The following is a 23,728-nucleotide window of genomic DNA, read 5'->3' on the forward strand; positions in this document are numbered from 1 at the left end:
AAAACAAACATCTCCTATTTCTTGTCACACAGGAAAGAAGCATCAATGTGCTGGAAAAGCTTGCAAAGGGACCTTGAAAGTGCTTAAGAAGTGCTTGAATTTGACCCTGAAAAAGGTGTATGAAGCCTGTTCTTTGTTTTTGGAACTGTGTAGAAGTTTCTAGCTTAACTTCAACTACTTCCAAGGTGTCTGAATTAGTTCAAATCACCAGCTATTGGCCTTCATCAGGGACCTTGATGCAAACACACGTGTGATAACTGTCAATGGAATAACCTCTTAAGACTTTATTCTTTATTCTGCCTGAAGGAAATCCTGTGAGCACAGATAATGCGTCTTTAAAGATAAATAGTCCTTTAAGAAAAAGAAAAAACCAACAACAAAGTGCTATTGGCTGGTTGTGGCACATTTTCATTTATTTCCTCAAGCTGAAGCTTAACTCTAGGCTTTTTCTCAGCACATTTTGTACTCTACAGCCAGTCTTTGACCCTGAGTGAAGTCATTGGAAGCTTGTTGTGTTTTGTTCTATTCCAAGGATAGAACAGTTTGGTAACAAGAGTCACATTCTGTCTGGAAGGGTGGGATGTTCCCAGCAATGTTCCCAGCATGTTACCAACAGGAAGGAAATTGCAGCGCATTGAGGAATAAATAGCAAGCCACAGAAGCCTGTGCTTGTCAATCAGTAACTATTTATTAAGCCTTGAGATGGCAGTGTCTTTTCTTATACTTCTTATATTTTTTTAACAACAAAAACTTTACTCTGAATTTACTTTGCATGGGCTTAAAGGAGCACAAAGGCAGAAAAATAACTTTCTGACTGCTTTTTTGAAGTTACAGTTTGTCTTCTGCTGTGATATAGTCTGGTAGCCCAATGTACAAATATGCTGTTGAGACATGGGTTACCGTTGGAGTTCTATAGTAACATGATTTCGTAAGTTTGACACAAAGTGACCTGAGAAATGGAAGTGGTTAGATTAACCCATCAGTGTGGCCCAAGGTCAAAATTTCCAACTATGTCCTTACTGACTCCCAACTCTGTGCAGTCATCTGAGTTTAGAACTGTAAGTACAATACTGGAATTATGTCAACATTTATCTCCATATATGGTAATTTCACAAAAGACAACTTTATTTTTTAACATGTACCATTTGAGCATAGCTATTCAGCTGGATATTGACACAGAGCCAGCCTGCCTATAAGATACACACACAAACCTAACACATGATGCAGGAACTATCTTAGTCAATAAAGAATATTTAAAGTTGTAAATTGACAGAAAAAACATGCAGTTAGTCTAGAAAAAAAGTAATTCGTGGAAGCTTTTGGGGGCTCCATGTAAGTTGGTGATATTGTCTGGTTGGGAACCTGGTCTAGGAAGAATGTACAATGATCTATATTCTTACAATGACATTTTGCAAAGAGAACGAGAAAATGCAATCCCGTCCAGCTCTGCATTCATGCAAAATATTCAAGTTCAAAGTCAGAATGAAAATGAAAGCAAAACTAAATTACGTTATAATCATAATAAACAGAAGATTTATCGTAAGAGTTTGGACAGTGAGGGGATATAATAAATCTAAAGACTCTTAAGTGCAGATTGGTGTCACCTGATAAAATCTGGTTTTGGATTTAGGCAAGGCAAGGCAAGTTTATTTGTATAGCACAATTCAACAACAAGGTGATTCAAAGTGCTTTACAGAGACATTAGAAACAAGAACAAATAAAAAGGAGCCTGGAAAGAAAAGTGTGTGGACTTAAAGATGTTTCTCCTCTCATCCAAGAAGCTTCTTCAGTTCTAAGAGCAATTGGTGGATTGTCCCAGATTTTAAGCCCTATGGAAGTGTCCCCAAGAGGGTCATGGATCCCCTGTTGAGCCTCTACCTAATCACACGAGCCAAGGTGTGAAAACGGGTTTGGGTCACAATCAGCCAAGGTTTCACTTGAACCCATTGTGAAGCCTAGTCTCACCCTATCATGTGATTTACTCAGTAAATTAGAGGATCAATATCAATAAGGGGTCTATGACCCTCTTGGGGACACTCCCATAGGGCTTAAAATCTGGGATTCTCCACCAATTGCTCTTAGAACTGAATAAACTTCTCGGATGAGAGGTGAAACGTCTTCAAGGAAACTTAAAGCAGACCAGCGCTTTTCTTTCCAAGCTCCTTAAATTACGATGACCTGGATGACTGAGAACCTTCATATATGCAGTTTTTATGTTATCGGTTACTTTCATGATGTTTTCTGTGTTTGTGTTGATGATACAGTTGTAAGGGAAAAATAACAGGGGGTGACAGCCACCTGAGAATTGCATCATGTTTCCTTCTTAGTCACTGAACTCTTATGACCTGTGGCAGAAGTAGATTTTGCCCTGCATTCTGTTTTCAGAAGCATCGTGACTTGGCTGCAAGGCGTCTCTTTCCATTGACTTCTGGTATTTTGGGGTCAAACTGTGACATGTCTGAACTTGTTTAACCTGAATGTTCCAAGGTGTGATGATGATATCACTGGTGGGTGGAGGTCAGGTGGTCAGTGTTGGTTACAGGTTGTTGGCGCCCCCACCCTGCCTTCACCTTTTTTTGGGAAACTGCATGTTTGCCGCTGGTTGTTTATTGAGATCTGCAGCTTTTAACATTCCTCACAACAATCTCTGGAGCTCAATGTTTAAAAGCCACTGATCCCAGATGAATGGAGGTTATTGTGTTTATTAAAAAAAAACACAGTATGCTCCTGATAGTTATCCATTTATGTGGTCATTTTCGAGAACCTCTGTGCTGAACATAATTCATATGACTTACTACCATTTCACCACTGAAAATATGGGATCATGCGTCTTTGTATCACATGAATTTTTTTTCCATGATTCTTCTTGCTGAAAGGATGAGTGCTTTGAAACACGTGTCTCTTTTGTCAGCAGGATTTATACATCCACTTTTCTTGTTTCAGCACTTGGTCAGCAAAAAGATTCAACACAGACCCTTTGCAAATGAATCTCCGGTGTCTGAGATTTAAATTTACTTCTCAAGCAAACCCACAGATTTTCAGTTGGACTAGCAAATATTACTGCTGCATAGGAGACAAAAATGAGTCATACTTTAATGTCATGAGCTAAGCTTGACTGACGCATCATTCATTCATTAGTGGTCCCAGTCATATGGCACAATAGGGCAGTCTGGGCAGAAGGCTTAGCACAAGAGCTACATGTAAGCTTCCTGGTAGATTTCTAGTACCATATTTGTGTAGTTTACTTAGAATTTTAAGTATGGAAGGTATTTCTCACTTCTATAATGTTTTATAAAGTCCCTTGTCTCAATAGTATCAGCTGGCCTATGACTGTGGCAGTCTGGATTGTTCCGTTTTTCACTAGTAGGCATACTCATAGATACTTCTTTTTTTTTTGGCCAATTGTTAAGAAGGAAATCCATAGATTCTTTGTCATCTATTTGTTTTTGGTGTGGTGGTGTGGGAGCTAGCCTTTTCAGTCGATAATTCTAGAATGTGAAGAGTTTTCTGCCTCTCTGTGTTAACCCTGCTGAAGACTGTCGGCCTGTCAGGACTGTGATCTGCCTTTTGCCCAATGGTAACTGTGATAGGCTCCAGCCCAACCACTAATTTGACTTTGATATGTGGAAGTTGGTTAATGGGTTCTAACTGATAATGAAATCATGGTGTTCAAAATGAAGTGTATTTAGCTAGGCTATAACGAATAACATTACTTTTATATATTTTCTTAACCTTTTCCTAGAAGATTTGGAGACTCCCAAATTCAGTGTTGCCTATTTTTTTTTTTTTTTTTTTTTAATCTGCTGTGTAACTTCTCATAGAAACAAAAAGAAATTGTAGATGTTGTCCAATATTCTGTACTAGAGACAGTAAATTTTCTCATTACGCGGTTTCTTTTGCATATCTGTAGCAGGAATTAATTCACTGCAATGTCCTCCAGAGATCTGAGTTGTGCATTACCTAACAGTAACGTTTTTTTATTTGGACGCACCCATGGGGAAAGGTTGAAATATATGATGCTAGAGTGTCAAGTAGTCTATTGTATGTGCTAAATTACCACTGGTTGTGACTAGAGTTCTAGCTAAGTCACTATATGTTGGTAGCCCAATGCCTCTCTTAACACCACAGCATCTTAAACTAGCCCTATTGCAACAGGACAGGTTTAAAAACAGAAGTGTTATGCCTTCATTCCTTTGCAACATTAGATATGTTTACTAGTAAGAGTACTGTAATATGATTCCACACATTTTTCTGAAACCTTATATTGTCCACTTATAATACCCACTATATAACTTATCCTTGAAGACTAACAACTAAGATAATTCTGAGGTTAGGGTGTGTTAGATTGCTTAGAGTGACTGTTTTTAAGCAAAGATAAAGTGTAAGTAATAGAAGTTTCTTTACCAAAGAGTCTTTCATTTTCTCAGTTCACCTGTAATTTAACTTAAAGACAAGAGGGTATGTTTGAAGTTTCAGTGAAAAGATGCATGCAACTTGTGTACTGGAATAAGCTGAACTTTGCAGCTAAAATATGGGGCAATCAAAGTCAAGATAAGCAGAAATCATTAAAATGACTTTGTGTTGGTACTATTAGTTTCACTTCATTAGCTCCCTGTTAAATCCACTTTTTGAATGATCACGCATAGTAGAGCTGGGCGATAGAACGATAACGATATGTATCGCGATATAACTTTTACTCGATAGAGAAATTAAGCTATCGCGATAGACCTCGCCGCTCTTGTCCTCTTAAAAAAAAAAAAAAAAAAAAAAAAAAAAAGGTCAGCCAATCCAAATTAAGTAGCGCAGAGCCGAACTAATCGCAGCCGCAGCGTCACGTCGCGTGGCTTGTTACGTACAGCACAAGTGCCAAGCCGCACGTGTGTTTGTTTGGGAAGCAGCCAGCAGGTAATGGAGCCAGCGCGTAATGGAGGAAATGAGTGTGCCGACTAGAAAAATCAACCGAGCGTGACCGAAGAAAAAACAGATGATGGTTCCAATGCCGGAGAGATTGTCGAACGGAAGAGCCATAGAAGTTCCGTAGTGTGAAGGTATTTCGGCTATTTCAAGTCTGACAAAAAACAGAGTAGCGTGCACTGTAAATTGTGCCGAAAGCAAGTCTGGAAATACAATAAACTGGTGCATGCGTCACACTGTGCGCCACGTTATTGTTTCGGTGAAATGAATTTCTACAATACTGTTAATTCTACTCTCTGCAGTGTTTAAATGCTTACATATACACAGTTACTGTCCGTCCACACATACGACTGGGTTCTGCTTCTATGCCCCAGCTTTGTTTACTTTTTCCCACCGAGGCTTCTAGACTTCTGATTGGCCAACATTTCTGCACGGTTAGGAATCTAGCGCCACCTGCTGCTTTGGCATGTTCCTAGCAGCGTTTTTCTTCATTTCTGCCTTTATGTGTGGACGGGATTATTTTTTAAAACAAAAACGGAAAATCTCCGTTTTCAAAAATACCCGTGTACATGTGGACGTAGCCTCAGTCTCTGACTGGAAGCGCTAATTCGTCATTCGGCTTTTGTCAGACTAAAGTAACTGTTAAAACTGTTTGAAAAGCTAAGCTATACAACAAGGAGAGATTGAGAATTTCCTTTTAGTTCTCAGTTTATTTGATATTGACAAAAGTTAGTCAGTTTTGTCTGTTCTTCTTTAAAACAAACTAAGATTTATTTTTAGAATTAATATTTTGTTTCTAAGTGGAATTGACAATTTAGTCTGTTTCGTTTGTTCTATTTTGAAACTTAAACGCTTTAGCGGCTGCCTTTTGTGTAGTTTGCAATATTTGCCTTTATTTATCTGAAAAAGTCTCACGTTCCTTAAGTACATCTACCCTGTTGAACTTATTATGGGAAATAAATATTTAAATAAAAACAAGCTGCTGATTATTTCACATTTTACTTGTGAGCAACGGCACATTTAAATCTTACAAATATAGTTATTTGGCTTATATCGTTAAAGATATCGTTATTGCCTGAAATGAAAAAAACATATCGTGATATGAAAAAATCTCATATCGCCCAGCTCTACTACATAGTATCATATTATCCCATCAGAACACTTTGCTCCCAGATTGCAGGCTTACTTGCGGTTTCTGGAGTTTACAAAAGTAGAATCGGAGGCAGAGCCTTCAGCTATCAGGTGCTTCTGCTCTTGAACCAACCCCCAATTTGTATTCAGGAGTTGGACACCCTCTCTACTTTTAACCTTAAAGTTGTGGAGGTTTTATTTGTTTTTGTTTTTTTTAAATAAAGTTTATAGTATACAGAACAACATGGGGTTTAAATAACTTAGTAGTTGTAGCATATAAAATAGTTAGAGTCCAAGTTCTGTTAAATGTTTTACTAAGAGAATTAAATTACTGTTTTCAGTGCATAGTTCCCCAGTTACATGCCTCAGAGAATACCTACGCACTTACAAAAACGATAATTAGGGGCTTTTGCTGTAGGCTTTGCCATTGTTATGTCTCAAGGACTTTCTGTGAATTTGGGTCAGGTCTAAAGTCTTTCATCCTCCCCCATACATGACGATACGAGGGATTACTTCACAGACAAAATACAAGCTCAGCTGATAACCAAAGACAAAAAGAGAGGTCTGCTAGCTCGAGCCTGTCGCCTTCACATTACCAGAAAAAAGCTGCTTGGTAAAGTGTTGATCCCTGTGTTGGTAGGCTGTCATTTCATAAAGACAAAGAAAAGATTGGTCATTGTGTTGTGGAAAACACAATTTAAAAACATAATCCACTTAATTCTGCCATGAATGCTTATCAAATTGATTTAAGAATTTTTATATATACATGCGCATTCCTCCAATGCCTTAATCCAGTTTTACTATACAAATCCTACGAATTCAATCAAAGTCCAAACCAGAAAAGCGGTTTAGCTGAAGATCAAATGTGTTCATAAACAACAACGTGAACTGTATGAAGTTTCTTCTAATCAGAACTGAGTTGGGGATATTTTCCCAATTATTACAAAATTCCATAAGAAGAGTACAACCAGCAGTAACCTGACCAAACTGATGCATATCATCTCATTCTTTGCAACAGATTCTCATCAATGTTCCAAACTTTTAATTCATCAGACGTCCACAATGTTATAATAGGTGACGCACAAACACTTAGTGTAGTTTACTTTGACTCATGAAACATGTAATAATCCACAGCTGAAGATAGTCCCCAGCAAATCTATTGTTTACTGCAGTCTGAAAGCTTATTAAGCCAAGTGTGGCTACACTGTTGCTAAGTCTTTTTTGACATCACCCGTGGTCTTGTTTGTCTGTGAACATTGGCGGTCAGTTGAGACCACTCATGGAGGCATTGCTTACGTACCTTGGTAGCAGACTTGAGGACACTTGATCTGTGTCCATCCAGCTCCTTACCACCGTTGGTCATGAATGTCAACTTTAGCTAGACTGTACAAGACTGGTTTAGGCTAAGCTCCTGTACTGCACACAACAGCAGAGTGTGGCCAGCTACATTGTGTGCACAAACATATGAACATATGGTTGATGCTTTACTGCATCATTGCAGAGCTGAAAATGTTAAGGCCAGCTCAACTTTAATTTGCTGCATGTCACGCTTGCAATACAGTGGCCAGTGCCAGGCATCAGGTTGCTTGTACTGGTTTTGCAGTTCAAAATTACTTTATCACTCGCCTCTGTCCAAGCAACGAGAATACAGTGTTATATTTGCTACACTTCATTTGAATGGCCAAATGTAGCTGGGAAGGTGTTTGCTTAAATCTTTCTTAAAAATGCTTTGCTAAATAAGGTAGAAACTTATCAAGATAGAAATCTGATAGATTGGGTAAGCGTGGCATCAAACGGAAATTACTGCGTGGGTGGTGTGATTATAATACTAAGCAAATGTAAGCCAATAACAGTGGAACAATATGTCAATACCACCACTGACTTGCTGCTAAAGATTGGTCTTTACTTTATTATACACTTTCACCAAAAAAGAGGAGATTTTTTTTTTTAGAAAAACACATTTTTCAAAAAGTACTGTGAATAATTTCTTTATCGGGAAGTTGTGGTAATTCATGTGTTACCACAAGCAAACCTTAAGATTGCAATGAAGGTCTAAAGTCTGAATATAAAGCAAGTTGATTATGTTTACCAGGTTAACATTTAAGCTTTTCTGTCTTTAAAAAGCACTTCATAAAACCAAGGACACAGGACCTGGCCTGACCATGATTGATTTCATTGCGTATCTAATGAACAGTAATGGAGAAAGAAAAGCATTGAAAACTCAGGCGATATCAGGTATACACCAGCGCGAAATGTGCATATACACATGCCACTTGTTTGCCATGGGCTATATTATATGTCATCTGATCGTGGTGTTTGTGCAGACGCTGTTTGCAGTTCTATATTTGTTTGCTTCAACAATGAGCTCAGCCTTGAATGAAAAGGTTCACATTTAGGAAATGTGCCTCTTTAATGAGAAGGGCAACATTTTCACGTGTGATATTTAACCCACCACAATCTACAATCTTGAAAACGGCACCCTGGAATATACAGAAGAACTTTGGTTAGACTAATAAGGCAGAATGTTCATAGCAAAAATAATATTAACTATAGGTTTGAAAGGAAAGTTCTAATCCATGTTTGGTAGATGGTTGACATACACAACATTCACCTTGTCCAAGAGAGGCTGCTGCCACAATAAAATGTAAGAGACACTTCACTTGGTTACACCATGTTTGTTTATCCAGGTTGGAGTTCTTGTTGTCTTTAGTACTGCGTTCTTCGTGGCATAGATTTAACAAAGTGCTTGAAACATTCCTCAGATCTTTTCCCATATTTACACGATAACTTCACGTCATTGCTGCAGATCTGTCGGCTGCACATCTGTGTTACAAATCTTCCATTCCACCACATTCCACAGATACTCTGTCTGAAATCTGATCAGTGTGGAGGCCATTTGAGTACAATAACCTCATTTAAGGAGCAAGTCTTGTATAATTTGAGCTTTGTGACCTGGTACATGACAATGCTGAAATTAGCCATCAGAAGATGGCTGCTTTGACTGTGGTCATAAAGTCATAGACATGGTCAGAGGTAGCCGATGGTGTGTAAATGATGTAGTTTTGTGCCAAGAAAATATCTTCTGTGGTCTAATTTTGGTGAACTGTGAAAATTCTTGCTATTCTCCTCTCACATCAGCTAAAGAAGACAAAGCTAACCAGGTTCTAATGCCAGCTCAATGCAATTCAGTTTTATTCATATAGCACCAAATCACAGTAACAGTCAGCTCAAGTTCAGTATTCATTGTACAAGCACATGTTTTTAAAAATGATCAGGCCCCATCTTATCTTAAAGACCGCATTGTTCCCCAATAGAGCACGATGCTCTCAGACTGTGGGCTTACTTGTGGTTCCTAAGATATTTAAAAGTAGAATGGAAGGCAAATGCTTCAGCTTTCAGCTTCCAGTTTGAATTTGGACAAACTGGAAGCTGGCTGGACATGCACTCTCTCTGCACTTTTAAGCTGAAGCTTAAAACTTTCCTTTTTGATGAAACACATAGTCGGGGCTGGATCAGGTGATCCTGAATCATCTGATCATTTGTTATACTGCATTAGGCCTAGGGTTTTGCGTGCTTCCCATGATGCACCAAGCGTTCCTTCTTCACGTCCTACTTATTTTCTCTCTCCCGTGTGTGTTTATATCCCACTCTGCATTTAATTGGTTATTATAATCTCTGCCTCTTTTACATAGTTATCTTTTGTTCTGTTTCCCTCCAGTTATCCGGCAGATGGTTGCCACTCTCTGAACTTGGTGCTGCCTGAAGTTTCTTCCTGTTAAAAGGGCGTTTTTCCTTCCCACTCAAATCACCAAGTGCTTGCTCATAGGGGGGTGTCGTCTGATAGTTGCAGTTTTCTCTATTTTGTTGAAGGTTATTTACCTTACAATATAAAGTGCCTTGAGGTAACTGTTGTTGTGATGTGGTGCTATATAAATAAAATTTAAATTGATTAATAAAAGGGAGTTCAAAAGCCTGGAGCGTCTTATGCAGAATATAAACTTGTTCACAACAGTGACAGAGGAAACCAAATAGATTTACTTGAAAGCACTTGTCGGAAATAGGTTGTAAACAACATCCTCCTACTCATCTCTGTATGTGAGCAGAGATGACAGACCCTATTCATCACTCCTCCGTCACCACCTTCAATATACAGTGATGAACCTCCTTCATTCACCTTTTTTACCCCATTTGTTTCTTAATCAGAAATGGACAGGTTACAACCTGAACAAACATTTTCATTAGACATGTCACAAAACTGTGCAGTTATCCCATACCTGCTGACTGGAAGCAGATCGCTCTGATAAATCTGGGGTAAACTGTATAACCTCTGTGTGTGACCTCTGCTGCGTGACTTCTGTAAGAACAGTATGCTTCTGAGTGCATTTGATCTCAAATGTGCTGTGTGCAGACTTTTGTGTTTCTATGAATGTATTCCACACTTGCTCTGTCAGGATTTGTGACCATTATAGCTGACATGGATCGTGTGAGAAAATGCCTTTTTTTTTTTTTTTTTTTTTTTTTTTTTTTTTTAGATAAAATAATTCTCGTGAGAACACTGTACCCACATAGTATCAACATAACGATAAAATCTCAACGTGATGTAATGTGTTTTCATTTCATAACATTTCCCAGACAATCCTACAACTATTATCGTTGAAAAGGGCCGTTCCCTTTAGTGACGTTAGCTCTTTCTGTAGTAGTAGCAACACCAGCTGAGTGTGGGAACTGTTTACACCAGGACAACTGAATGTGTTTTCAGTAAGCTTTTTGTTGTTGATTATTGACTGGAAGGAAAAGGAGAATATTTTCTTTTTCTCTTTCATGGGATTAAACAGGTGAGAAAGTCCCAGAGCATCCAAGAAAAACATTCAGGTTAGGCTTACTGTAGGACTTGGGGAAAATAGGTGTTAGCTGACACTGCATCAGATTCTGGCAATGAAACCTGATAGGCGTGAGACAAGGAAGAAGTGCACAGTCTCATGGGAAGACATGGTGCAACGAGCAATGATTAACACAAATGGTGTTCCCAAGCTCAATGACGGCACGTGGAGAGGACATGTACGTAAGGTCAAGGAGAAACACGCTTGATGTTTGTCCTCACGTCCAGTTACATGAGAAAAATACACAAACTTTATTAAACATACATCATGCATACACGTAATATTTGATATGCTAACGTGAACAGATTATGTCTCTTATCAACTTTGTGATCCTTCATCTTGTAGTGCCTACATGTGCATTTTGTTTGTGGTCTAGTTAACATGTCTCCAGACGCATGTTAACCTCAAATGCAGATTTGGGCCAGGTCAAAATTTCATTTTTCCTCCAGTACTTTTGACTATAATCGATTACCTATACAACTAATAGCTTTTTTTTTTGCTTTTTTTTTTTTTGCTAGTATCAGTGTTAGTGCTAAATGGTTAAATGAAGATTATCAAAGAGTATCAACCATTAGTACGGTAGTTATGTCAAAAGGAGTTTGCTATCCTGACATAATGCTGTAGCACCATGCTAGTTTGTTCCATCTACTTTTTTCACCTTTGATTGTGATGTAGCTTGTAAGTCTCTGCATTAAGTTTATTTGGCATACTATGATGAATAATCACAGGTCTGTGTGCCCTGGAATTAGACCCCGAGAAGCTAATGTAGTCATATGCAGACTGCATGAAGTGCACATGAGTTGCGTTGCTTTAGTTTAGTGATCCAAGGCATTTTCCAGTTTCAGTATGAGCACCCAGACATTCCCTTTTTAGTCCAGAAAAACAAGAGCTTAGTCCAAAGGAATTCAAAGAGCCCTTCAGTGAACCTCGAACAGGCTCCTCAGTTTACAGAAAGAGAGGAACAGTTATGTTTTCCTGTGTAAGGTTTGCACCCCGCCTTGTCTGGAAGAATCTGGTTCACAGCTATTTGATAGTCTGTTGTGCAGTAAAAGGAACAGAAACACAGCTAGTCTCTTAATAAAATCACAGAACATACCTAAATGTAGACTAAATGGCTTTAATCTGCTAAAACACCAGGAAATCTGTTACTAAAATTATAGAAAGCATTTGTTTTTTCACCGTTAACCAACATAGGTGCAGAAATCTCATCTTTGTTGTCTGGAGGAACATTTCTTTCCTCCAGCCTTGGCTGTTCTTTTTATTTTTTTTTGTGGCTTTATGGGAAGCACACTTCAAAAATCCATCCTTAGCCTCAAGCATATGGCATGCACCTCAGGCTGATGGTGTGCAATGCACCCAATTTAAGACCTTTCTATACTTGCCTGCCTGAACAGATTTGGTCTCCATGTGCTATGTTTTCATAAGACTTGGTTATGGTTTCATGTCATATCCCAAAAGACATGTTTTTCTGTGCTTTATCAGCCCACGCAGAAAAATTCTTCTGCCACCTAAAAAATAAAAAATTATCTGACACCTTCGGTGTTTTGAGTGAAATACTGGCAGACTTTTACATCCCACTCACATATCTGACATAATTAAAGGTCCTGACACAGGAGTCTGTGGACTGGGGAAGTACATGTCTGTTTACCAAATGTGAGGTAGCTTTGGCACACTCTCCACATTCTTGAGCTGCACGCCCACGCTCAAAGACTGATTCAGTTTCACAGTGCAGCTGTATAAAGTGAGTCTCCTACACAAGTTTCAGTCTTTTGCCTTTGGTGATAAGGGCAGCTGTTAACAAGAGATTCTACACAAATCCACAACAAATCAATTGCTTTTAATACTGGAGACGGTGGAAAATAAGGAAACTTTAGTTTTAGTTTCGTCACAGAAGTTTGTGTGATCATAGCTTCCCGCAGCAGTCACAAGATTTGTGAAACTTGGTTTAGGAATTCTAGTCACATGTCAGTAGATCCAAGAAAGTTTGTGCAAACATTATGCATATTACATATAAAAATAGCATAGATTCTCTGTACAGCAGTAAAAAAAAAAACTAGTAGTGACCTTGTGGGATATGTGTAATGCACAATCGAGGCCACGTGAAAGTAACGTAAACATTCAGTATACTGGTGGATGGTGGCTGGCACGTGTCCTACAAACCTCTACACCAAACCACCTTATAGCAGTTAAGATATTTTTGGCAATTAGAATATGTCAGATATGTGAAACTCAGGTCACTCGTAGAAACTAATTCCTGACAAAAGTCAGTCAGAAGGCAGCCAGTGAGTAAGCTGCCTCAAACTGGTTTTGCTGGAGTTTTCTTCCTACTGTTGCCAAATACTTGCTCAAAGTTGGTTGCTTGTTTGCTGTGTTTTCTCTGTATTATCGTACGGTCTCTACCTTGAAGCGTCTGCTGTTGTGATTTGGCGCTATAAAATTTAATTGAACTGAAGGGCTGAAGAGCAAGAAGTGATTTCTATAAGAATTACAAACTGGTTCACAGTTGATTATGTGAACTTGACATCATTTGTCTTGCCAGTTTTCTTAGCTGAATAATGAAGAGTTAGAACTTGCCCTTCTTTTGAGTTTTAGACTGTAAGAACATGAAAATGAATTGAAAATCATTTTAACTGAATTTGGATCTGAGCATAGTCCCTGTTCTAACTGAAACCACAGCCATCTTTAAGAGGATTATGAATAGTATGTTTTGTCTTTGTCTTAACTGATTTTGAATGAGTCAGGTGGTTCATTTGAACTGCGCCCAACCTTCTTCTGGTTAATTTACCTGGGTTAGTTTAATGCCAGTGTCCGTGAACTTTGCCCAGAATTTCTTTCCTTTCTGTGCAATGTGAACTCATCCACATCAGCCATTCAGATCCAGTCTACACAGGAAACAGATGAGCTCATTTCTCAGTTATAATGGTCGCAAACGCCACATTTCTGCTTTTTCTGAGGCTTTGCGTCTTTAGTTTCTGTTTTCCTAACCACGGACTACGCAAACTGGAATTTAACTTATCTCACAGATGGTCTTCCTTGTTCCACTTCACTTTGTCCTCATTGGACTCTGAAACAAATGAATGGAACTTCCTGTTATTGTTAATTGTTAATATTACTGTGGAATTACTTGCTTCCTGTTCAGCTGACTGATCAGCTGACTTTCTAAGTGCTTGGTACTGTAAACTTTGAACCCAGTTTAAGTGCTGACATCATTATTCCACGTTCTCTTTTATGTCATCTATAAACGGTTAAAACCAGCATGTCATGTACAGTATGCAAGTCTTTAACGAGGCTGTCTTCCAAAGTGGCTATTTAGTCTAGCTCTGAGGGTTTTTTCTTTTGTTTGCTTCCTCCTAAAGCAAATTTACTCACTGGAAAGCCAACTCACAAGAACAGGCTTGTCTTTGGCAAAGACCTATATCTGTAAATGCCTTTCAAGTCACCCTTTCATTCTTTCTCTTTCATCTTTTTACTGTACAGTTTTATTGCTCCGTGTCCCTTCGTTGTTGTATTTTAACATTTCCTGAACACTAAATCTGCTGCGAAGTTTGTTGCTGTTTGTGGGATAAGTGTGAGGAATGAAAGGAATGACGATCAGCCCATATCGTGGCGTTACTCCAGAGTAAGAGGGATACAAATTTCTGGGAACATGGTGTACTAATACAACCTGTGTGCATGAGGGTGTGTAACATGGAACTAGTGATGACTGAATTTCCAGGTGCTAGTTTGAAGGTTATTTGAACTGTGGATGGTTAAACAGGAATATCAAGAGCTTTTATTTTTGCCACGACTCACTAAAGCTTTTGAGGGCTGGCCTTTGTCTCTGCTTTGAATAGCAAGGTAGACTTTAAAGCACTGCCCTGAAAAAAGAAAAATGAAAGCGGCTCATAACACAGCTGCTAGTCCAATTGCAGTTGCTGTCTCTCAAGTCAAGAACCAACCTGCTGTCCTGATTCAGTTTTTCCAGTTTTCCTTTTGTTTTGGGTACACAGGACAGTGTGGGTGTGTGTGTCGGTAACAGATGGTTTACTTCAGGGCTATAGTTAATAGTATTCCCACGCAGTTCCCTGGTTCAGGAAACTTATAGGCAAGAAGCAAGTCATCACTTTTGGTATAAACAATCTCAGCTGACTGAAGGCAAACAGCAGCTTGGAGATGGCAAACACCCAGTGCAAATAAAACACCACAGTGTTTCAGGCAGTATGTCTATGTCTAGCTTCTATTTTGACAGTTAAGAAGGGCTGTTCCTTGTTTATGAGGAAAAATGCAGTGGGCTTCTATAATAAAATGATTTATTATAGAAACAGGGACGGGGATAGTGCCATGTTGAAATGAGCTTTGATCTATTTCACTCTATTTTGGGGCAATCTGGGTGCAACCGACTCATATTGTGACCCATGACACATTTCTTTTGTGTTAATATAAAAAAAGTTAGGCATAAAACAATAGACTTGATCAGTGTTATGTCATCCATTACTTTGTAGACTATGCCTTGAGTACACCTGTTAAGCTGGTAATTTCTATGCAAACATCACAAAGGATGAGTGGATTTAGCAACCCTAGGCACTGCATTCTCATTAGTTAGCTGGTTGCTACAATCTTATCAGTTTTACTAAGGCCTTTACACACCATCCATCCATCCATTCTCTTCCACTTATCCTTGTCAGGGTCACGAGGGAGCTGGAGCCTATCTAGGCTACCATAGAGCGAGAGGCAGGGTACATCCCGGACAGGTCACCAGGCTGTTACAGGGCTAACACATAAGCAACTATTCGCACTCACATTCACACCTATGAGCAATTTAGAATTACCAAATAACCTAACCCCACTAACTGTGGAAGGAAGCCAGAGTACCTGAAGAGAACCTACACAGAAAGATCCTGGCCAGGACCTTCTTGGTGTGAGGCAACAGTGCTAACCACTGTTCAGATTTTTTTTTGTATGTGAATAACAATTCTGACCAATCAGACCTGCACATTTCACAACAAGCACGCTTGTAGCTCAAATCGTGCAACTCTAATTATAAACCATAACATAGATAAAATAATACTAATTTACCTCAGACACACAGGTAGATGTTGCTCCAGGTCAGTCGGATCTCAGATGTGGTCCCAACTCTGCCAAAAAGAGTTCAAACTGTCCCTCTAACATCCTGAAGTGCATATGAAGCACTTTTCTTTTTTTAGCAATGCACTTGTTGTGTAAAGACCTTTAATGTGATCATAATTTACAAAATGAACAGCATGCTGTATTCAGCAAGACTTTAAACGAGTAACTGAAATCGTAACATTATTAGAAAAAGACACACAGAGGTCATATGGCAGTTGAAAAGAAGATTATGAGAATTTTAATCTTGTATAGAAATGATTTTTGTGAGGAGTCACCCCCCTGTTGGTTCAGGTTTAACCCTTGTATGGTGTTCGGGTCTGTGAGACCCGTGTTCAGTTTTTTTCAAAAGAAAAATTAAACAATTAATTATTTTTTCACGTGTAAATGTGTTGTGTCTTTCCACTCACTCCACTTGATTATAACTGATTTATTTATAACATTTTATATAAAAGAAAAACGAGAAGCACATTAATTCATAAATGTGATCTAACAAAGGTAAAGGGAAAAAATTAACCATGTTTGCTGTTCATATGTCTTGTAATTGGGATGAAGTAAACATCTGTTGAGTAATTTAACATAAAATTGTTTGATAGTGTTCATTTGGAAAGCCAAAACTCTAGCGGGTCCACCAGACCCATGAACACTGGCTGAGTAACAAAAATACGAACACCACACAAGGGTTAAAGCTCTTACCTTACACATTTGTTACACTTTTCAGTTCCAGAGGACATGTCTATCATGTATTGAATATACAGGCCGTGGTTAGTGTGGGAGATTTGTCATTTCTCGTTAGCTGGCCAGTATTTACTGTATTTAACCTCAAAGGAAATATGTTTGTTCTCTATAAATGTTCCTCTGTAGTGATCTGCTTTCTTTAGATGAATAGCGTGTGTGAAATTTCGAGCTTTTGCGTTAAATGGCAGCCTCCACCCTGTTGAGGTTAAAATCTAACTGTCGGTGATGTGTACCAATCTCAACCTAATTTGACAGCTGAACACTGACATGAAAGGTGTCAGACTAGGAGGGTTGTTCGCCTACACTCTAACTTAGCTGGGGACAACATTTACATCCCTGCTGACGTGGCTGTGTGCTACTCTTAATAACTGCTTTTGGGAAACTGCATCTTCAGTCTTGACTTCAGCCTATACCAGTAGGTGTAACTTAACACTCTGACATGCCACATAATTACTTATTTGCTATTTGTTGTCCAACTGTGCCCAGGAGAGAAACCTTTCATTTCATAATGTTCCCTGTTGATCAACATTTAAGGCAGGTTTGGTCATACAGCAAAATGGGTGAAAGGATGTAAGGCATCAATTACTTATTTTATCCACGAAGAAAGTAGTTTGTTACACTATTAAGTACTTTTACTTTTCTAGGGTAGATAAAGTGATTAGACTCTTGAAAAATGTTAAAAGCTGTCTATAAATCTGAAGGTTAATCTGTTTGTTAATCCCTGACTCAAAGTGTGCTTGGAGGTTGAGCAAGATACTGAACCCCAAATTTCCCCCAGTGTATCAATCAGATTGTGAGTGTGTGTGGCTTGTAGTAAAAAGTGCTTTAAGTGCTCAGTTGCAGTTTTGCTGAAGGCCACAGTTCACTGAAGTTAACAGAGTAACATCAGCAAAAAGAACCGATGCAACTCTTAGTTCACGATAATGGCTCCGGCTGAGCAGAGATTCTTGTCAAATAAAAAAAGTAAAATCAAACCCGGTGACAAGGGTAACCCTGCCTGAGGCCCACACCAACTGAGAATTTGCGTAACTGCCTGATTTGAATGTGGACGCATGGGGTTATGGAGGGAGCTCATGTGAACACTCATGCATGACACCTTCATCCATCATTAACTCATACAAAAAAGACCCAACAGGACCCAGTTAATATCTTTCTAAACCAGGGGTGGGGAACTCCAAGCCTCAAGGGCCGGTATCCTGCAGGTTTTAGATGTCACCCTGGGTCAACACACCTGAATCAAATGATTAGTTCATTACCAGCCCTCTGGAGAACTTCAAGACATGTTGAGGAAGTAATTTAGCCATTTAAATCAGCTGTGTTGGATCAAGGATACATCTAAAATCTGCAGGACACCAGCACTCGAGGCCTGGAGTTGGCTACCCCTGTTCTAAACCTTCCATTACCGCTAATTTTGTGTTGCAGTGAACATGAGCAGACAACTTGTCACAAGAAGGTTGTTCAGCATTACAACCTTTAAAAGAAAAATTGGCAAATTACAAAAAATGGTGCACTTTTGAAGAAAACAAACAAATCTTCATGCTCACTCTTGACAAGCTAATGGTTACAGTATGAAACGATTGTCTTTATTTGAGGCTAGTGAACTATTAAAGATGTTTCTGCACAAAACGCTTGGGTGGAGCACATCGCTGGTTAGCGGCCCGGATCAGCTGTTTGTTGTTTTTTTTGTTTTGTTTTTTTGGTGAAGAGGAAAGTACCTAAATGCTTGCGTCAGTTAGAGAAACCTGTGAAGAGAAAACTGCAACTAGTGCAAAATGGTTGACACATTCTGCTCTTGTTTCACTGTTAAATTTGACTGAATGCAACTGAGAATGCTGCAGCTGTGGCCTCAAAGCTTTAGGTGTGTCAGGGCTTGTTATTATAAGAGGTGTGTCTCTTCCTGTAACTCAATATAAATTGAATAAAGAGAGGAAAAGGGTGCTTAGAAAAGTTCAGATTATAGTTATGAAAGGCTTTAAAAAGCATCATTGTTTTCATGTGTTTTGTCTCCATCACTACTGCCCTGTACTCATTGCTGTGGAGACGCCAAAGCAGACTTCTCAAAAGATCTTAGAACAAGTCATGCAATACTTCCTCGAACTTACTTACTGGCAGTGAAGTCTGGAAAAAAATTTGTCTCACACAACTGATTTCTTCCTGTGTATCACTAAATTTACCCCCTTTATTAACAAGCCCCCCAATCATACTTATTCACTAGAGTCCCAAACCCGCTTACGGTTTCCTACACTTTCTTAATCTATGAAAATGTAAATTTAGAACTAGTTTATTAACAAAATTTACTTGAATAAAGTAAAAGGATGTAAAATTTTGATAAAGGAAGCTTTGAGCTTCAAACAAATATTACTAATATTCAGTCAATCAAATGGTGAGGATGTCCTGTTTTAGTTTTTAGCATTTTGTCTTAATACTGTAATTTAACGTGGCACATCATCACAAAACATTACGACATCTGTAAATGAAATGTAATCTGAGTTTCTTTTTTTGGTAACTTGTATTTTCACGTAAAACGATTACATCTTCTTTTAAGGACACGTACACATAAGCCTTGTCAACATGAATAATCATGAGTCCTCCAGTCCTAACTCATGATTAATATTTAGCTTTGTTGCAGGCTCTCTTTAAACTGTGTGTCAGTGCAGCTGTTTCCACAGAAGAGCCCAACAGCTGAGAGAGGATCAAGGCTCCAAAAAGCTGGATGACATCATGCACTTTAAATAAAAGGCTCACATCATTTGTAATTAGGATTGCACAACAAGTTAAAGACCACTTTAGTGAATTATTGCCTGTGGCCTCATAGCCCTTTAAACTATATTTAAGGGTTTTGCTGAGTATATCTTTTTTTGGCTTACACTTTGTGCACACAGCAAATACAGTCTGGTTTTAGAGACACGTCACGTGTATGTTGCTCTGGGGAACTTGAGTAGAAGCTGGCGCACATTAGAAACGGGGAATGTCAGATGAACTAAATTAGGGTAATAGCTTAGTATAAATCACGTTCGTCATATCTGAAGTGCATTTATGTAGCACAGGCTACCCTAGCGTCTCGGTTTAACTGTACTGGGGATTATTTTAAGTATCACGTCCACATCAGTGTGCTCACAATTACAGTAACATTTAGAGTCCCATTGAATATTTTTATCAGCAGATAATAGGTATTAGCCAGTCTGCATCATCATTTATAATGGCCAAAGTATAAAAATTGAAAAGTAACACAAATGGAAAAAACACCCTTCAACCATGTCATTAGTGCTTATGTTGCATAGTTTGTCTGCTGTAAGCCACTCCGCAATTGCCTGTTTCGTTTGTCTGAAAGAAACAAATGTTGCCCAGTGCACATACAAAACCGTAAATGTGAACTTTATGGTATCATCAGTGAAATAAATCACTGGTTCCCCAAGAATGAGAGATGTCTTGAAGTGTGTTAGATACTAGGTCCATTGTAGACCACTAGAACGCCATAATCAATGGTTATGTTGGTTTATGGTTGCTCAAAATCTGTCATGTTTCTCTTATTAAGCTGTCAGGTTTCTTGTATCATGTCGCGGTTTTGAGTGAAACTTGCATGATGTAGTTACAGCATTTTAAAACTATGAAATCATCTGTAGATATTATATTTTCGTATTTCTGAAATCAGTGTGACCTCTTGTACTTTGACAGCCAACCTTACCTCATGCATGTTTACAGAGCAGCGGTGACCCATACAGCCTACTAGCGCTCGTAACATACGAAGCCCGTATTGGTGATTAACAGGTTGACGTACGTCAGCCATCACGCAGTCACTCAATCTGTTTCTTGCCAAAACACAGTGTCACTTGGACACTTTGTGGGATGAGTTTGTTTTTAATGACAAAGATCAGGGAATGCAAAACGTGATGCACTGTACATACATCATACAGCCACTGTACACTTTTTTTTTTTTTAAAGACAGGCAACTACCTACTGTCCTTCATGTAGTTTTATGTGTGCTGTTTTTAATTTACTGTCGAATCATCTGTTTGCATTTGTGCTTAGAAATGTCCAATCCAGCTGTTTATCCATGACTTAATTCTTTGTACATCAGTTTTATTAGGCATGTTGTTTGGATCAATACTTACCATAATGCTGCACTTGTACCATAGTCCCATTACGGGAAGATGATTTAAAACATGATCACGCTGTGTATAATTTGGCTGCCATACAATCGACTTGGCTGTGCAGACAAGAAGTGATTAAACAGTGAAGTACTCAACAGTATGTTGATTCACAGTCATGCATTTGCAGCACACCCATGCCATACAGAGAAGCTGATAAAACAGAAGTGCAGTCCCATGCGAAATGTTGTCACAGTAAACACTTCATACCCGGATGTTTACAGCCTGAGCAGCTTGATAACTGATTGGCATGGCTATATCAAATAAATTCCAGTATTTTAAAAGGAAACCCATCTTATCAGTCTGGTCTCAAGGTTGATGACTCATTTTCTTTTTTAGTTTTTCAAAAATAAACTATAAAGACATGGAGTTACACAACTCGCTTCTTACCAAAACAGCTTTAAAAATATGGAAATATATCAAAGTTAGATTTTAGATTTGAAAGCTAGCAAAACGGTTCTTTTGCAATTGCACATAAAGCTCCTTAAAGGGAAAGGAACTTCTGTCTTCTGGCTGACAAACTCATGACTTACTCCAGCACCACCACTCCATCCTTCAACTGAGGACTTTGTAGTTGACTAGCAGACTGTTCTCGCTGCTAGTGCGCCGTGACACTAACACCATAGACCACTTTGTGCATAGCTCTCTTGTGCCAGTTGTGATCTGTCAGCTCATATCAGCAAGGTTTGAAACATAGGAGGAAAGCATATTATAAATGACTGTATCAGAAGATACAGTGCACCGGTCCGTCGTGGTGAAGAGGGAGCTGAGTGTAAAAGCGAAGCTCTCAATTTACCGGTCGATCTACGTCCCTACCCTCACCTATGGCCACGAGCTGTGGGTAGTGACCGAAAGAACGAGATCGCGGATACAAGCGGCAGAAATGAGCTTCCTCCGAAGGGTGGCTGGCCTCTCCCTTAGAGATAGGGTGAGAAGTTCGGCCATCTGGGAGGGGCTCAGAGTAGAGCCGCTGCTGCTCCACATCGAAAGGAGCAAGCTGAGGTGGTTCGGGCATCTGACAAGGATGCCCCCTGGGCGCCTCCTGGGTGAGGTGTTCCAGGCATGTCCCACCGGGAGGAGGCCCCGGGGCAGACCCAGGACACGCTGGAGAGATTATATCTCTCGGCTGGCCTGGGAACGTCTTGGTGTTCCCCCGGATAAGCTGGAGGAGGTGGCTGGGGAGAGGGAGGTCTGGGCCTCTTTGCTTAGGCTGCTGCCCCCGCGACCCGGCCTCGGATAAAGCAGATGAGGATGGATGGATGGATGTATCAGAAGAGGAATGGTATAATAACCGCTGTTTTCTGTCTTTTGCAGTTGCTGGGATGCATTATTGTGACCTTCCACTGGAACGACAGTGTTGCCAAGTTCATCAGCTTAATAAACTCTACACCAACGTTTCTATCCAGCTCTGTCGCATCCTCATCCTCTGCATCTTCCATTCATCACTATCACATTACACATTGTGATTGTAGATCGACTTAACATAATGGAATCCTGCACATTTAAAACTCAAAGCCTAGCTTCTCTATCCCAGCTGTTAAACTATTAGCTAAAAAACTCATGGTTTTTGCAGCAAACATGCACTTTATTTTTTATTTATTAATTTAAATGAAGGCACTTAACTGATCTGTTTGGTTTAATTATTTTTATTTTATTATTTTATAACCATGACCTCCTTGAGCCTGGTTCTGATGGAGGTTTCTTCCTGTTAAAAGGGAGTTTTTCCTTCCCCCTGTTGCCAAAGCACTTGGTTTTCTCTTTTCTTTGTATTATTCTAGGGTCTTTACCTTATAATATAAAGTGTCTTGAGGCAACTGTTGTTGTGATTTTTAGCGCTCTATAAATAGATAAAACTAAACTGAATGAAGAACCTTTATTTTAATTGCTTCAGTTGTGAGTTACATGTTTCTTAGTTCTGTCTGTCCATTTAATAAAACTGAACAAATGTCAGTCTTGTGGCCCTGAAAATACTGAAAACAGTACATGAAGCTCTTAACATTAAGAATCCATTAAGAATGTTTTCTAACGGGAGGATCTACTTTGTCAAAAATTGATTGTGACAACCATGATTTGTTTTTGACTGAACTTCTTTGTGTTCTTAGGAAAGAGAATAAAATGAGCTTTTAGAATTTATAAACTGAAATGGAAATGCAGTTTGTTTGTTTTTTTTTTTTTTTGGGGGGGGGGTTATACTTTATGTATTATGTGTGCAATTTGTTATTGTTGTTATGCCTCATTTAGTGTTCCAGATTTTTATTCTTAACATTGTTAATGGATTATTAGTTACATTTAAATGTAATTAAATAAATTATATTTCATTGTGTAAACATTAAATAGTTTTGGAAGTAAAAGCAGGTTCTTATCAGAAAGGTTTCAACATTTGGATGCTGTATTGTCCTTTGAACCCTCTGGGCTCTATGCTGGCCATTTCTGACCACTTTTTCTTTTTTGATCATTTTTACAGTGTTAATGCATATGGAAATTTTCAACTTCAGCTCCTTGAATATATCAATAATATACACTATACATCCAATTATTCCTTATAGCTTTATCGTGGCCACATTTTGGCCAATTGAAACCCATTATAATGACATTTTTTAATTCCTTGTTATTGACAGTAATAAATCATGCAGTTTAGGTAAAATTGCTTTCATTCTAAACTTAAGACATGAATATTGTATTGTTGTTGTTGTTGTTGTTTTTTGTTTGTTGTTGTTGTTTTTACCAAATCGTGACTAGCCCGGCTAGCGATTTTTTTTTCCAGTCGGGCTACCAAAATCTATCTCTGCCCTACCCGTCGGGCTATCATAGGAA

General features: G+C 38.8%; 1 protein-coding gene across 1 annotated transcript in view; it reads left to right on the forward strand.

Annotated features, from left to right (window-relative positions):
- The window catches only part of mcl1b (MCL1 apoptosis regulator, BCL2 family member b), a 34,126-nt gene extending 11,052 nt beyond the window's left edge, over positions 1–23,074 (forward strand). The window contains exon 4 of the mRNA XM_086312214.1: positions 22,229–23,074. Within this exon, the coding sequence (XP_086168340.1) occupies positions 22,229–22,250 (22 nt within the window). The 3' untranslated portion in view covers positions 22,251–23,074. The remainder of the gene's footprint in view (positions 1–22,228) is intronic.
- Positions 23,075–23,728: the final 654 nt, after the last annotated feature.

This window comes from Aulonocara sp. 'chitande type north' Nkhata Bay, linkage group LG11 (assembly GCF_057382095.1).
Source record: "Aulonocara sp. 'chitande type north' Nkhata Bay isolate Kocher_YH1m ecotype deep benthic linkage group LG11, A_spYH_male_GT1.1, whole genome shotgun sequence".
NCBI classification, from domain to species: domain Eukaryota; kingdom Metazoa; phylum Chordata; class Actinopteri; order Cichliformes; family Cichlidae; genus Aulonocara; species Aulonocara sp. 'chitande type north' Nkhata Bay.